The 17,438-nt window shown below is 44.7% G+C and overlaps 1 protein-coding gene across 1 annotated transcript in view; it reads right to left on the minus strand.

Annotated features, from left to right (window-relative positions):
* Window positions 1–17,190, minus strand: part of uhrf1bp1 (UHRF1 binding protein 1) — a 29,023-nt gene extending 11,833 nt beyond the window's left edge. Inside the window, 12 exon segments of the mRNA XM_034126659.1 lie at window positions 5,281–5,423; window positions 6,098–6,268; window positions 7,920–8,006; window positions 8,113–8,246; window positions 8,248–8,294; window positions 9,100–9,270; window positions 9,366–9,506; window positions 9,881–10,070; window positions 10,165–10,256; window positions 11,406–11,444; window positions 14,400–14,562; window positions 17,011–17,190. Coding sequence (XP_033982550.1) covers window positions 5,281–5,423; window positions 6,098–6,268; window positions 7,920–8,006; window positions 8,113–8,246; window positions 8,248–8,294; window positions 9,100–9,270; window positions 9,366–9,506; window positions 9,881–10,070; window positions 10,165–10,256; window positions 11,406–11,444; window positions 14,400–14,562; window positions 17,011–17,054 — 1,422 coding nt within the window. The 5' untranslated portion in view covers window positions 17,055–17,190.
* Window positions 17,191–17,438: the final 248 nt, after the last annotated feature.

Genomic DNA, 17,438 nt, shown 5'->3' on the forward strand with positions numbered 1-17,438 from the left:
AGCATCTGAGGGAGGGCCTGTCGGATGAACCGTGCATGAATTGCATCATCATGCCTCGTGCGGTAAGAACTGCTAGACTAGCCGAGGTTGAACTACTGACTGAGGGTGGCCTTCCCCCTGCACAGTCGACTACAGCCCAACCTACCCGTCCTAGGCGTCGGGCAGCAGAGGCTGCGGGTGCCCCGCCCAAGAAGAGGACTAAGCCTGATAGGCTGTCCTCTAGGGTAGACCTACTAGCTACTGAGCTAGCCCAGATGAAGTCACTCCTCTTGGATCTCCATTCTGGTGCCCGTACAGAGCACGCCACTGCACCCAGTCTACCCATGGCGGAGCTGATTCTAGATGACGATGTGTTCTCGATGGCAGCTTCAGCCACTCAATTTAATGAGTATGATGGGGAGGGCCCGTCCCAGGCTTCTGGGCCTGGCTCCTGTACCTCAGCTCAGGCATCCTCGGGGGCAGATGACGGCTCCATGGGTGCCGTCATTCGCATGGCACTGGCTCGCCAGCAGCTGGATGTACAGCAGCCCGAGACAGTGCCTGCCAGTGCGTTCTTCAGGCGCACCGTGGCACCAGCCACCTTCGCAGTTCCTCCCTCTGATGAGTATCTGAAGGAGTTACATGCATGCTGGAGGGACCCTAGGACTCTTTCCCGTCTTATGTCTGATGGCCGAGCCCTGGCAGCCATGCAAGATGCGGCAAAAGTTGGCCTTGACCACATGCCGGCTGTTGAGCCTACTATTGCTTCCCTCATAGTTTCCCCTGACGAAGCTCTGAGGTCGGAGGCCAGGTGCCCTCGACCCCAATGTCGGGTCACTGATGACCTGCTCACTAAGGCTTACGATGCAGCGGCGCGCATGGGCCGTATAGGCAATTCCCTCTCTCACCTCATGCTCGCCCTCTCAGCCTCCCTGCAACAGGAGGCTATTAGTGCTTCCTCTACCAGCCTCAGTGACGCCTCATTACAGGCGTTTGCTCTGATGTCCAGAGAGCTTGGGCGTCTGATGTCCACTCTCGTCCAGACTCGTCGCCAGGTTTGGCTGGCACAGTCACCCTTATCAGAGGCATGTAGGAGAACTCTCCGTGCGGTCCCAGTGGAACCGGGGGAGCTGTTTGGTTCAGCGGCCGTACAGCTGCTCGAACGGACTGTCCAAGCTAGTCAGACCAGGCAACAGTTCTCAGCTCTTCGCAGAGACATGCCCCCCCCCGGTAGGCCTAGAGGCTCCGCCTCTGCCTCCCGAGGCAGATCCCATCCACCGACTTACCCCGGTGCCCGCCTTGGGCCTCAGTATCCCACGGGGGGGCCCGCCCGCTACGGTCCTGTTAACTCGCCCCCAAGGCAGCCGCGGTATCCGGCGCCTAACCGTCGCCCCCCCAGGGCCTCCAGAGGCCAGGGGGGCAAGGTACTGAGGGTGTGGGGCCGGCTGTCGGTTATTTCTCCCAGCAGCAGCTCAACTACTGGGTAGCTCAAGCTTCAGACCCCTGGGTGGTTTCCACTTTAACCCAAGGGTACAAGCTTCAGTTCCGATGCCGCCCCCCAGTCTTCAGCCGGGTCAAAATGACCACCATAAACGACCCGGCAAAAGAAGTCGCCCTAAACCAGGAGCTGTCAGTCCTCCTGGCCAAGGGTGCAATCGAGCCTGTGGACCCCATCTTAGAGCCTGGGGACTTCTACTCGACCTACTTCCTGATAAGGAAGAAAGGCGGGGGACTTCGCCCAATCCTCGATCTGAGGGGACTCAACAAGTTCCTGAAGATCTTACCCTTCCATATGCTGAGCACAGCGGACGTTCTTCGTACCATTGCCAGGGGGGAATGGTTCACGTCCATCGACTTGAAGAACGCTTATTTTCATGTGCCTATTGTGCCTCATCACAGGCAGTTTCTTCGATTTGCCTTCAGAGGCCGTCATTTCCAGTTCAGGGTGCTTCCATTCGGACTCTCCCTCTCCCCAAGGGTGTTCACCAGGTGTGTCGCGGCAGCTCTCTCGCCCCTGCAGTCTCAGGGTATGAAGATTCTGCCATACTTAGACGACTGGCTAATCTGTGCACCATCCCGGTTGCAGTCGACCCAGGACACGGCTCTCCTTCTCTCTCATGTCGCCCGGCTAGGCCTCAAGGTGAACATGGAGAAGAGTTGTCTGAACCCCTCTCAGAGCCTAACCTTTATTGGGGTGGCTCTGGACTCAGTCACTATGCGGGCCTGTCCATCGGCTCAGCGCCTGGACGACATCCTCCAGCTTCTTCCCCTCTTCAAAGGGGGCAGGTCTCTGGCATATATCCTGTTTCTCCGCCTCTTGGGCAAGCTGGCAGCTGCCTCAACTGTCGTTCCCTTGGGCTTGTTGTCACTGCGCCCCCTGCAGAGATGGCTGAACGGCCTCCACTTAGACCCCAAGTGGCACAGGCACAGAAAAATCAGGGTGTCACAACAGTGCCTCTCCACTCTATCCCCATGGAGGAGGAGGTCGTATATGTCAACGGGCGTGGCCATGGGCTCCGTCCCTTTCCGCAGAGAGACCGTTACGACGGATGCCAGCCTCTCGGGATGGGATGGGGTGCGGTGTGGCAAAACAGGACCGCGCGCGGGCTGTGGTCTGCTCTGGACTGCACAGATCATATCAATGTGCTAGAGCTACGAGCTGTGCACCTAGCACTCAGGCACTTCCTGCCATACCTGAAGGGGAGGCATGTGCTTGTCCGCTCGGACAACACTACAACGGTTTATCATATAAACCATCAAGGGGGCACCAAATCTGCACGCTTGCTAGAGGTGTCCCAGGCTCTCCTGACCTGGGCAGCCCCTTGCCTGGCCAGCCTACGGTCAATGTATCTGCCCGGAGAGAGGAACCAAGTCGCAGACTTCCTCTCCCGTCACAAACCTCCACCAGGGGAGTGGCGGCTTCATCCAGAGGTGGTGGCCAACATCTGGGGTCTCTTCGGCAGGGCAGAGGTAGATCTCTTTGCCTCAAGGACTTCGACCCACTGCCTCCTATGGTTCTCCTTGATGGAGAAGACCAGCCCTTTGGGTCAGGACGCCCTGGCTCATTCATGGCCAGGGTGCCTTCTCTATGCCTATCCACCCCTTCCCCTGATCCTACCAACACTCGGAGTGCTTCATCAGGGCCACAGGCTTCTTCTGGTGGCCCCCTTCTGGCCAGCCAGGACTTGGTTCTCCCTGCTGCACAGACTCTGTTGCGGGACACCTTGGCGTCTCCCCAACAGGGGGGACCTCTTGTCTCAGCTGGAGGGTCGGATATGGCACCCCGACCCCGGCCGCCTCCAGCTGTGGGTCTGGCCACTGGAGGGCCCGACCCACTGCTGAGCGACTGCGTAGAGCCTGTCAGGAGGACTATCCTCAATGCTAGGGCACCATCTACTCGTAAGCAGTACGAGAACAGGTGGAAACTGTTCTCTAACTGGTGCCAAGGGCGGAATGAGGACCCAGTACATTGCTCGGTGCCTACTATCCTTGAGTTCCTGCAGTCCCTCCTGGACGACGGCCGGTGTCCCGCTACCATCAGAGTGTATGTGGCTGCTATATCAGCTCAACACTCAAGGGTTGACAACAGCACAGTGGGGAGCCATAGGCTGGTATCCCTCTTTTTAAGGGGAGCACTGAGGCTCCGCCCCCCGAACATCCCAAGGGCCCCTACATGGGATCTGCCCTTGGTGCTGGATGCCCTATGCTCGCCTCCCTTTGAACCCTTGTTACAGGCAGAACTGAGGTGGCTCTCAGTCAAGACTGCTTTCCTTCTTGCCATCACCTCAGCAAAACGTGTAAGCGAGCTTCAGGCCTTGTCTGTGAACAGCTCGTGTCTGAGGTGGAACTCAGATGGCTCAGGTGTCACCTTATGGCCGAACATAGCGTTCCTCCCTAAGGTGCTGGCACGCTCTCATTTTAATCGGCCTATCCAGCTGGCACGGTTTGACCCCCCATCAGGAGAGGGGGAAGAGAGGTCGAGACTCCTATGCCCGGTGCGGGCCCTTAGAGCTTATGTCCAGACTACCGCTGACATGCGTCAGTCTGAGCAGCTCTTTTTATGTTACGGTGGTCCTAGAAGGGGCTGTGCGCTCTCCAAACAGCGCTTGTCCCACTGGATCGTGGACGTCATTGCCCAGGCATATAAGGCGAATGACCGTCCCTTGCCACCGAGAGTAAAGTGCCACTCTACCAGGAGTGTCTCCACATCATGGGCGACCTGGAGAGGTGTGCCCCTGGAGGATATATGTGCTGCGGCCACATGGGCATCTCCGAGCACATTCGCCAGATATTACAGGGTGAATGTTGCCGCCCCTCACCCGCTGGGTGTGGTCCTCCTGCAGAGTCCGTCTAGGCCATCCTTATAGGTGAGTATTCAGACTTCCTCGTGACTCTGTTGGTATAGGTCATCCAGTGCTAAAGCACCGCCTCTGGCGGTCAGTAAGTATGAAATAGAACGATAGTTACGTATGTAACTACGGTTCTATGAATACTGGATGACCGCCAGAGTTCTTGGTCACTCGGAATTTCGTGTTTCTGCGAGAAGATTCCATAGGACTGAGCCCGTTGACAGCACCGGAACTTATACCTTCCGGTGTCATACGGGGTCACACATGACTTTGTTGATATAAATATTCGACCTACGCATGCGCGAGACAGAAGATATCCAGTGCTAAAGCACCGCCTCTGGCGGTCATCCAGTATTCATAGAACCGTAGTTACATACGTAACTATCGTTTTATACACACACATTTTTTTTCAAAAGTTATCATTTGTCCAATCGTGAAAGCACCTCAATTAGGCATCATCTTGATAATGATTGTGGTCAGATATTAAGCATGCTCACTGCAAAGAGTTGTAAAGAGTGTTTTTTATCAATTAATCAACCAATACCTGCTTTACACACAAACTATTCATAATTTCCATGTTAACTGTAGGCAGTTATGTCATGAATGCAACCAGTGACCTTTGACTGTACAAAACGTATGGTGACGTCATTCTTTTAAAGAGCTGATGCAGCAGCTGATATGTCCCTGTTGTTGGATCCACCAGTCTGTGGCATGATGCGGATTGGATCTTTTTAAGAATTGTAAGATTGTAAACTCCTGTTTCCATAGTATTAATACCATTCCTCACTGCTTGTCGTCACTAAAATATTCTGAATGTAAGTCGACCTCAAACCTTGCCCAAAGATACTGTCTGACTGCTATGTCCGAAGAACAGAAGCCCCTCAGAGCATTTATTGAAGTAAGGCTTGTGCTGGAGCAGGTAAATCTAATCAGTTAATTCATTTAGGCTTGCCTGGTGAATGTCCACGTCGTCCACCCTGACCACCACGCAGCAGGAGCGCAGCCTCTTCAGCGAGGACCCTGAAGGAGCGGTGCAGGTCCTGCCTGTTGCCTGCTCAGAGGGGAAGGGTCCCGACTTAGGGCTGGACTGCCCATCTGAAGAATGAGAGTGGGGGAGAAAATACTTCCAGTCAGAAATGACTCATTTACAAAGAGCAAGTCTGCTGCTCGGTAAGATCATGACACACATTGAGAAATACTTTTACTGGTTACGGTTTGTTTCTTTGTTATCATAAAAAATGTGCGGTTACTAAGCCATCTGTTGATTTGTTGGGAAATGGGTACATAATTCAATAGTGGTACATTTGTGGTATTTCTTTTAGATTTGATTAAATTACATTCACGTTTGTTCTTATTGCACAGAGTATAATAGTGGGACTCAAAATGCAGTTAGCGTCTAACCAGAAGGGCAAGCCTATGTATAAAATAAGTATATAAATATGACAGCTAAAGTAAATACAGTATTATCAGCATTACAAGGTGTAAGCACTATTAACAGTAGTATACATTTTGATAAAAAGAAGGTAGAAATAATATAGACCTCATAATATAAACAGTACTATAGACAGGAATATAAATATGTATACACTATAGACCAGTATATAGTCCATTTCTATATATAATACGAGTACATATGAGTACACTATAGGTGGTAGGATTTTCTTGTGTTTTAAAGGAAATACAAGTAATCATGTAGATCTGTGTAATTTATCTGAGTCCTTTGACAATAACAAGATAAACGTTGACATATTATAATTCTGCACTCATACCTCGTACTGTCTTTGCGGGGGAGTCCTTGTTGGGCTGGGGGGCCTCAGAGTGGGGCCCGGGGATCCCAGCAGCCTGGACCCTCCTCTGGTACTCCTGCAGGAGTTTCCCGGCCCACTGAGCCTGAGCCTCCATGGCTCCACTGTAGCGCTCCCAGTGCCGACATCCATCAGCTGATTTAGAGAGGAAACAACAAGGATTTGATTCAGCCACCATTCAAGGCTTCAAACTCATTTCCTCTGAACAAAAACCTGACGCAATGTTTATTGTTCACCATGTACCAGGGTCTGTCATATACTTAAATTAGGGTTAACAACAACAATTAGAAGGTCATGGTGAAAGGAACAAGTTCATAACTAAGGTAGACTAGAATGAGTCAAATGTATAAAATATAATCTGATGACTATAAAGAACAATTTAAACAGTTTTCATTGAGTAAAACTTGAACAAAATAGTAACTGATTTCTTGACAAATATAAGAACAAAATGCTGAGCCTTTTAGTCTACTAAAACAGGATAAAAAGGACTATATTTAATACAAATTGACAAGGAAATGTTACACATGACTAAGACTATATTTAAAAAGTATCCGTAAGAATTGAAAGTAGAATAGCTTTTTCTGTATCAGCAACTTCCTGTAAATTAGAGTGCATTCTGTCATTTTTCAAAGTTAGATGTTTGGATAAGTATACAAACTGTGTATAAAACTGAACTGGGTTGGTATATGCATCAATCTTTATTTAATATTCAAAGACCATAATTCTTAATCAAACAAATAGCTTAGTGAAGGTTTGTGGTCTGTGTCTAATGGCGCATTTCCATTGCAGCGCGTAGCTCGCTTTAAGCGTGCCGTGTCGTGCCGTCCCCTTTTTTGGTTGTGCTTCCACTAGGCCTCGTTCCGGCGCGGCACGGCGCGGGGCCACTTTTTCCCCTCTTTTCTGGCCCTAGAAAATTGTGGTTCTATCGGGGCCAACAAACAGGGCTGAGTCGGGCTGAGTATGCTAAACTAGAGAGAGGAGCGCTGGCAAGAGGGCTAGAACTACAACAAGATGGACATATTTGACCGTGATTTAATTGTAATACACGTTTCAAAATGATGCCGAAGTAACAACATACTGATACCGGTTAGTAAAAACCATGAATTAATGCTTTGTCAAGTCTGCAGACAGACGGCAGGCGAAAAACCTTTTAAAATTCGTGTTTTTCTAGATGGAGATTGGCTAAGCTAACGCAGTATATGCCCCGACCGTCCACACTCACAACAACGGCCTATACAGACATAAATAAAGCAGCGACTGTATTCACCATGACACAGGCAGTCTGTGGTGTGTACTTGTTTAACTTTTGTCGAGTTTCTGAACATATTTAAGGAGCTGTGAGCTCTGAGTGCTCACAGCTAACGGCTGTGTTGTGTTTCTGGATTTCTCATTGAAGATGACGTCACGGCTCCGCCTACACTGCGTTACTATAGTAACTACCCCAGTTCCTAAACTGTAATGGAAGCGCAGCATGAAGTGAGTCGGCCCTGTTAAGGCCCAACGCGGCCAAGCCGTACCGAGCCGTACCGAGTGTGGCCGAGGCCGACCGTGTAGTGGAAATGCGCCATAATTGACCATAATCGGCTCCACAGGCGACTCAGCTGATCCACATTCTACACTGGAGGAATTCCACAGAGAATAATGGCAGTGGGCACACACTCCCAGGCAATTAGTCTGCTTGAGTAGAAAATCCTCCCTAAAGCTAGTCCTGAATGAATGCTGTGGATAAAGTGAGAGCAGGACAGGCCTCTGGGTGAACTGCGTTGAAAAGCACCCTCACACTCACCCGGTCTGTGGACGGGATAGTAGTCAAAGCCCAGCTTCCTGAATGTCAGCTGCATGGCACCTTGCAGGCCCGGTGGGGGAGCCTCATCTGTGAGAGATCACATGATAAATGACAGGAAACAGCTTGACGTTATCCTTCAAATTCAATAAGGACATGTGATCATTTGGCGCATGGCAAGCTATTTCCAACTAACCATCATCTAATGAAGAGCTGTCGTTGCATATGTGTAGGTCCAAGCGGGAAATGAAGGTGTGGTAAGAAGACTCCTTAACATCGTAGAGATCAAAGTATTGACTGGTGGTGCTGGGGGGGCCAGCAGGGGCGGGGGGGGGTCTCTGTCCACAGGTTGTGGAGGCCAGGAGAAGGAGGAGCGGTCTGAAACAGAGAGGAGGTCAAACATCTAAATTATCAAGATGAAAAAAATATCTTGCAAAAGAAATATCATAGGGAAACACAAACAAGTTACAACTATAATATATAGTTAACATATCTAGAAATAGGCTTGAAGCAACTATATTTAAGTCTTTGTTTTGTTATAATAATACTGTCTGTTATCTGTTAATACGCTTAGTTTTTTAGAATGTATAATGTAGAACCAAGCTTTTGTTGCTTTTACATGTATTTATATCTGTAGAATTTTCTTTTTAAAGTCAGTTATTTACAGTATAGTTGTGTTTGAGTTAAAAATGTGACAATATTTGAACAACCTTGGATTGTTAAATAATGAGACAATAAGGTTCTTATCAATAGAGATTCTACATTTGTATGTCAATGTGTAATTTCTCTTGTACTTTGGTTTCCTTGCAGCTTTATAGTTTTGGGAATTAAGAAAAAACGTAGAAATCAGATTTATAGCCAAGTTTGAGCTTGAAAAATATATATTCTATGCATGTTCGATGGGGCAGTCTATAATGTGCAAAACAAAGACAAAAAAGGCTCAAACAATCCCCAAACTGAACATTGATGGTTGCTTTGGAAAGCAATGAGAGCTGAAAATAGAAACATTTTTAGTACATTTTTGAGTTTATGAGGTTTTAAATATTAACTTTGTCTCTAAGGGTAAGAGACCTTTTCTTTGGAAGACATTTAACATGTCCACTAGTTGTTTAATCTCATATCATGTTGCAGGTTTATTATGCCTCTTCACACTGACTTTTCTCTCAAACATTGATCAGCAGACCTGTAGGGACTCTGCCGTCCTGCTCTTCCTCTGCTGGGCCGACTTCTCCATGGCCTCGCTCAGAGACTTGGCGTAATGTATGATGGCTTTGAGCTGAGAGTCCGTCAGCACCCACAACAGGTCGTCCAGAATGAAGAGCAGCTTGGATGCCAGCACGTTACAGTCCTTTATCTAGACAGAACAACGATGAATTAAACTTGTGACAAATAGTTTGCTATTCAGATTTCCATGACAGAATAATATATGAACGTTAGAAACAGTCTTACTCTGCGCTTTAGAGCGATGCGAATGCGTCCCTGGTTGGTGATGAGACGGAGCGGCGTGCTACCAAGATCCTGGTCGTTACTCTCAATGGCATCCGCCTCGATACGCAGACTCTGCCAGTTTATTTCTTTGAATGTCAACACCTGATTGAAACAATAAACATATTAAACCCTCCAGCTTGATCCTGCTTAAAACCACTATGAGACAAAGAACACGCGTTATATAAAATCGCTACTGATGTGGCACGGCTAATGGTTTTTATTTGACCCAACGAGAAGGAAAAGGCGTATTTCCTTTTAAGTGGCTTACAAAACCTCCTTCTGAAAGGTTGTTCATCTCTTTATGGCCCCTGCAGCTAATAATAATCCAATTGAAGTGGCTTGATTAAATGATTCACTGCAGGCCTAATGAGCACTCACCGTTTCTGTGGTGAAACATTTTGTTTAGCTAGGCCTTGCATACAACGTCCAGTCAGAGCTGTGTAAAGCTGAAGAGGGAGATAATAGGTGTGCTGTACCTCTCCTCTCTTCGGGTCGGTGACACGGGTGTATCGGAGGTCACTGCTCTCCCATTTGGGGTTCAGGCTGTTTCCTTGTAACTGCCAGAGCTCGAAGGAGGCGTGGAAGGCACGAGCCTGAACCTTGATGGTGATGTTGTTGATCCTCACTGACATGCCCTCCACCACTTTCTCTGCAAAGCCGTACTCACTGGAAATACACAATTAAACCTTGAGTAAAGGCATAGTCATCATGGTATGTAGTTTTAGTCGTCTGATTAATATAAAGATATTTGCATGCTTACCTCTGTCCTGCTGTGATAGCTATGGGAGAGGGGCCGTTTGGTGGACGCGGCTCCTCACATGTCCGCATTTCCACCTCAACCTTATCCAAGAACTGCACAGATAATATAAAAGAAAAGAATGAAACTTTAATACCCCGCAAATAATTTACTGAACATGAATAAAGTCATAAACTTACTAGGGCAAAGAACTAGTTGCAATTATTTTTGACTGATTTTGCAATAGCGATACTATTATATATTATCATTTTTGAAACATTATTCACATTATCATTAAAATAAATATTTAAATGAACATGGTGTGACTTTTTTAAGGGGATTGTACCAGACTATACATCCAAAACAGTATCTAATGTGCAGGCCGGGTGCAAAACACATTGTTAGCTACGGACACCCGGGTGTAAATAGCATTGTTAGCTACGGACACCCGGGTGTAAATAGCACTGTTAGCTACCACACCCGGGTGTAAATAGCATTGTTAGCTACGGACACCCGGGTGTAAATAGCACTGTTAGCTACCACACCCGGGTGTAAATAGCATTGTTAGCTACGGACACCCGGGTGTAAATAGCATTGTTAACTATGGACACCCGGGTGTAAATAGCATTGTTAGCTACGGACACCCGGGTGTAAATAGCATTGTTAACTACGGACACCCGGGTGTAAATAGCATTGTTAACTACGGACACCCGGGTGTAAATAGCATTGTTAACTACGGACACCCGGGTGTAAATAGCATTGTTAACTACGGACACCCGGGTGTAAATAGCATTGTTAACTACGGACACCCGGGTGTAAATAGCATTGTTAACTACGGACACCCGGGTGTAAATAGCATTGTTAACTATGGACACCCGAGTGCAAATATCATTGTTAGCTACAGACACCCGGGTGCAAAGTATCTGCCATTTATTTATTAGGTCGGTAGGCCTGGAAACACTATATTTTATTCAGAATGAGATTAATCACAAATTTCCCTTTACTAAAGGAGCCTACTGTGGTTTTGTATATTGCTTAATCCATATTGCGATTTCGATACAACATTTCAATCAATTGTGCAGATTTAATACTAACATTCACACATGATAACAGGACAGAGAGCACAACCTCTTGAGAACTATAACCAAACAGCCAAATAACTGTGCAGGGTCATGCCAAAGTTATTTTGGGATAAAAGGGAGAGGCCTAGTGTTGCAGAAATGTGCAAGAACTCTGGACAAGGACAAAAATAACATCGCTCTTACCAGACAGATGGGGCTTGTTTTCAACTTTGTCCATTGTATCTACAAAGACAGAACAGCAAGGTCCACAGAGTCAGACACAAACACTTGCCACAGCATTCTGCACTGTTTAACATTCACAGGGCACAAGGGCACTGTGGACATCAAGCTCCTGCAACGTGATGGAAGAGTGACGACAAGAACTGCCACACTGTATTATTCAGAGTTATACTGATATTTCTATTAAACAAATCACATATCATCAGTTTAGTTATTATTACCATGTACTTAAACTACAAATGACAGCATTAGAGAAATAAAGCATTCATTATTAGACGAAGAGAAGAAAAAGGGAAGGACATAAATAACATAAAAAAGACAGTAATGGACATTTAAGTGTTGAATATTACAAAAACATGTCACATTTAATAGATCAGTTTTCACATGGCTGGACTGCATGTTTTCTGAAGACAGGAGTGTTTCGATTGTAATGATGTTCCAAAACTTTTAAGAAAAGGGCTTGTTGCAGTGTTTGACAACATGTTGAGCGAATGAATCACAATGGTTAGTAATTACTGCGTTTACATTTGCAAGAGCTTTCAAAAGGACATTGTTAGCCTTCAAGCTGTGAATGTCTCAAAGCGGTAATGAAAGCAGCCAAATTACTGTGATTATGTCAGAGAGTTATTTGCATAGCAATGAAACCTAATGTTGTGCCTAAAGATGTCTGAAGATGATAAACAGTAACATATAGATAGAAAAACAGCACAGAGCTGAACAAAATCCTCTATACTCTGCGTCCAAGACCTACTGTAGCTTGAATATCAGGAGCAGTTTAAAGAAATTCCTGAGATGTTTGACATTGCTTTCAAATCAAGGTCAAATTTAAATAACACACATTTTTTATTATGACAAGCATGCTAACACGCTAACAATGACAAGTATTCAAGTTCAAATATATCCATCAGGAACAAAAAGTCAAACGTTGACCTGGTGGTGAGCCAAGACTTCTAAAATCAACATCATACTTTATAAAAAGAAGGAACTGATAAACAGCCAAGTACAGACCAAGCTAACATTTTAGGATATATTGGTCTACATTTTGTAGCTTTTTTACGAGAGGTTAGCCAGGGGCATTGGGAATAGGAAAATAAACAAGTGAATTCCAGTAATACGTTTTAAAAAACTCCTCCTACACAGCTAGACAGGTTGCAACACCACAAAATCAAAATCAAGTGTGCTATTTTTTAATCAACAATTTAAATGATGGGTTATTTTTCTAGATCAGCCAGGTAGTAATTGCTTTAACAGTACCAGCTAAAGAAAATGCCTTATCGTGCATCCTTAATGCTGACAGCACAGTGCACAGCATCCAGTTTATCCCAGGATCACAGCAGCCTCTGGCCTTTTGTGTCCCTCTGAATCACGGCTTGCCTCTCCAGTACTGATAACCAGTGCTTGTCTAAGCATCATAATGTCCGCAGCAGTGCCTCTAGCAGGGCTCATCTCCGTGGTACTGACACTGCTCATTTCCTCTACCACTCTTGTTGGGAAAATACTAAATGTACTCTTCCAATATCAGAGTAGCACATGATAACAAAGGTATCCCAACTGTAACTGCGTACATGACAGGATGTGTGATTACCTAGAAGAGCATCAGGACTGTTTTAGGCATATGAAAGCTATGTGACAACGATTAACATGATGATTCAGCCTCTATGGAGATAGGCATATGACAAGCATGATCATTTCTGACGTGGGTCTTAGCTAATCTAAACAAAACATCGTATACTGCTTTGAACCGGTATTCCTCCATCCTGTCACTGTGTAACACCCTCTCTTGTATATAAAGGCAAGGCAAGGCAATTTTATTGATAAAGCACCTTTCAGCACGCGACAATTCAAAGTGCTTTACAAAATAAAAACAAAAGACATTCAAGAATAAACACAGCATAAACACATTATTAAATGGCATTTAAAAAACAGGCATAAAAAAAGCAAAGATAATGAAATAAATAAATAAACACAGCCGGTACAGAATACATGAATAAAAGGCATACTGCAGTGTGAGTATGAACAGCTCAATTAAAAGCAGCGGCAAATAGATATGTTTTTAGTCTGGATTTGAAAATAGGAAGTGTTTCAGCGGACGTGCATGATTCGGGCAGTTTGTTCCAGATTGTCGGGGCACAATAGCTAAACACTGCTTTTCCATGTTTAGTTCTTATTCTTGGAACAGAGAGCAGACCCGACCCAGAGGACCTGAGAATCCTGGATGGTTCATAGTTATGCAGGAGATCGTTTATATACCTCGGTCCTAAGCCATTTAGTGATTTAAAAACTAGCAATAGTATTTTTAAATCAATTATTTGGTCGACTGGAAGCCAGTGTAAAGATTTCAGAACTGGACTGATGTGATCCACTCTTTTAGTGTTAGTGAGGACTCGAGCAGCAGCGTTCTGAATCAGCTGCAGCTTTCTGATGGATTTTTTTGTGAGCCCTGTGAATACACTATTGCAGTAGTTGAGTCTGCTGAAGATAAAAGCATGGACAAGTTTTTCTAAATCCTGTTGCGACATTAGTTTTTTAATCCTAGATATGTTCTTCAGGTGATTGTATGCAGACATAATAACTGTTGTAATGTGACTGTTACAATTCAGGTCTGAGTCCATCACTACACCTAGATTTCTAAAGCATGTGAAGGACACTGTTCAGGAACTAGTTGTGCCATATGCTCTGTATGTGATGACTACTTCCATTCTTGCAAGGATAATAAATACATGTATCCTGATATAGCTCAAGCCGGTGACGAGTGATATGTTTCTAACAACTCTCAAAGCTCCTGACATTAATAAACAGAAAACCCTTGTATAGTTTAAAAAAAGAACCATAGATAAATACAAACATGACCTGAATTATGAACTTTTTCTGTACCAGCTTTGTGTCTTACAAAAGAGAGACAGCCCCACCTTTTAGAGCAGCTACATAATCAGGTTAGACCACTCAACAGTAACATACCCTGATGGCGGCCTTGTTGCAGTAGACCCGGGTGACAGCCAGCCAGGTTGGCAGGTCCAGCATGTTCTGCAGAACCTCTTCGTCAAGCTCCAGGTTGGACAGCTGCCCCTCCCCCTTCAACGTGCTAAGGTTGATCTTGTCAGGGGACAGATTCTTGGTGAACCTAAGGAAAATGAGACAAGAGTAAATATTGACAGCCTAAATCTGGAAAAGCTTCATTCATTTTTAACCAAGGGAAACACCTGACATCATCAGTACGTCACTGATGATCGAGGAGACAGGAATAAAGAAAATTAAATTATGCAGCTTGGCTAAGATGTTTCTAAAGCAGTGCAAGTGCATGAGTCATTCTGAGAAAACACAGCAGTCTCCGTACTAGAGCCACAGCTGTATTTCCCATCTTGGTTAACCTCTCTTAGGGTGCTAGTGCAGCGAGCTCCAACAGCCTCCAACTCAAAACAGGGTGAATATAGCATCAATGGAAGTAAATCAATTTGTCAAGTATTTGTATTTCATATCCATGACTGAACACTGTTCTGGCATATCTCCATGACATTTCAGACATCAGCCAAGAGACACACTGTATTGTTCTTGTTTGACATTTAGCCTGCTGCTTTTTAAACAGAGTTTGGCACACACAGATTGATTAACAGTATTAAATAAACTGATGAGATGATATTTAAATGTGGTCCAATTTGTCGACATGTTTAAGATTGTTTGGCTTCACACCATGCTGTACTTGATAAGCCTGATAAGCCAGTCAAAGCTTAAGCTTCTCTTCGACACTCAGCAATAAAATAAAAGCTCAACACTTCTTTTGTGAACAAAACATGGGCCGCTGCTCTCATTTAACGTTAACTCCCACACTTTTCAAGTGCCTTTAATGATAGGTGTAGAGCTAGTTCACATGTCCAAAATACCAAACAGCTGGCGTGCAGCGTTATGCATTGTAATACACTTGCTTTTGGATTGGCAGAATTTTAAAAAAGCGATTTGGTGGTATTTATTATCAAGACATACGTTGGAGTTAAGACTACTGAAAGACTAGCAATGTAAACTAATAACTCAGATTAGCATGGTTCAAAGAGTACAGAAACCCCACAGCTTATCTGAGGCAAGAAGGAGTGCATTGTACAAGTTTTGCCTAAAGTAAAACTGTTTGGTTTCACAATTAAACAATGTTTCGTTTTTATACGATTAACACAAAAAATATCCATAGAAATTGTCAATTTAGTTTGAGAAGTCCATTGTATGTACGTTTAACACAGTGGCGTTGTACTATAGATAGACGCCATAAGAATACATGTAGGAAGGCCTGGGTTAAATCGGATGTGATCTTGTCTACATCCTGGGTACCTGCTTTACAAATAACGCTACACAAAGACCAACTGAATCTATGCATAGACTATAAATTCAATAACTTTAATCCTATGTGCTCGCATTTCTACTGACCAAGTCTGTGTCCAGTGTGTCCTACTGTGACAATTTTGTTTTAATTATTCAGTGTCAGAGACAACACAGGGAAGGAGAATAAGAGTTGGTCAAATAGAAGAAAGACTGTGATTGAACACACACCTATTGTCCAGTGTCATGATAATCTTCAGCCTTTTTACATCATCCAGCTGGAGTAAGATACACACATATCGACATCGCTCTCCATCCAAAATGTATTTCTTAACAACTTTCAGCAGTACAAAACTAACAGCAGCTCACCATTTCTGATGCAATAAAACCTAAAAAGGAGCAAAAATAGCATGCACATGTCTTGGCAGCATCACAGAAAGAGGAAGCAGGTATAGAGAAAGAGGAGCAGTCAGCTCTGGAGAGGATGCTGAAGGTGACAGGAATACAAAATATGCCCATGTACACTATGGTGCCAGATTGAATACATGTTGCTGAATGATGACATTGATGGGACTACAAGAACATAACTGACTACTCTGAGTTGGGGATGAATACATTAAAGCATTTTCGCCCTAGATAGGCTAGATTATTAAAATATTTCCTCTAATAACCTACCCATGAAGAAAATGTGTATTTCTCCTTGAGGAAGTGGCATTGTTTTAAGCTTTACTGTGTATAAGAAATCTATAGTAACCTTATAAATAGATAGATGGATGGAGTTGAGTGATAATGATGATCTAATATGCTACTTTCAGAGACATTTTTTAAGTTTCTATTGTAAAGTAATTATGATGCCCTGGACCCTTAAACGTTAAGTGTCTAAGTAAACAGAGGGGTACAATAATGACAGATGTGAGGCCCATTTTATATAGCTTAGTAAAGCTATTAAAGGCAGTCTGTAGAATATAACAGTATTAAGAACACGTGCATTCAGTTGTGAAAGTAATTTAATTGTATCCCGTTCAGGTTTAACGGGTTTGTTGCGTTCACTGTCCCTGTCAAGTTAACTCATCATTACGTTATTCTCATGTGGCTGTAACATGTAGCGTTAAACTAGTTGGTAACCAGTGTGTAAATCAATGTAGCTAGCTTCACGTTCGATAGCAAATACTAGCAGACTGTGGTTGGCTGTGTGTTGGGCAGTAACGTTAAAACATCATCCAGCCGGGCTAACTGGCTAACACAAAACGCCAAAGATGACACTTACCGTGACAAATGTTTCAGAATCTGCTTTTTGATTAATCCGGCCATTTCTGCTGGCGTCCTTGTCGTGCAGAAACAGCAGTAAATAAAACAAACACTATCCTGCAGGCACCTCTTTATTATACACAGCCCGAGCTCTGTGCATCTTTCTAGCCGCTGCTACCTCGCTAAACGCCGGACAGCAACTCACTCACCCCCCTTCTCTCTGTCTGACGAATACACACATATACACACACTCCAAAAAACAACAACACAAGAGCTTTAACGACACATTGACGCCACCTGCTGGATATTGCGGGGAGAACAGAGCAGAAAATCACAGCAATCACGACTACTTCTACTTATGCATCCAAACTAATAATACTTGCAATTATGCAATGATAAAGTGGTGGTTGTGTGTTATTACCTAAATTAAATCAGTTAATCAGAGTG

Source organism: Trematomus bernacchii, unplaced genomic scaffold (assembly GCF_902827165.1).
Source record: "Trematomus bernacchii unplaced genomic scaffold, fTreBer1.1, whole genome shotgun sequence".
Taxonomy (NCBI): Eukaryota; Metazoa; Chordata; class Actinopteri; order Perciformes; family Nototheniidae; genus Trematomus; species Trematomus bernacchii.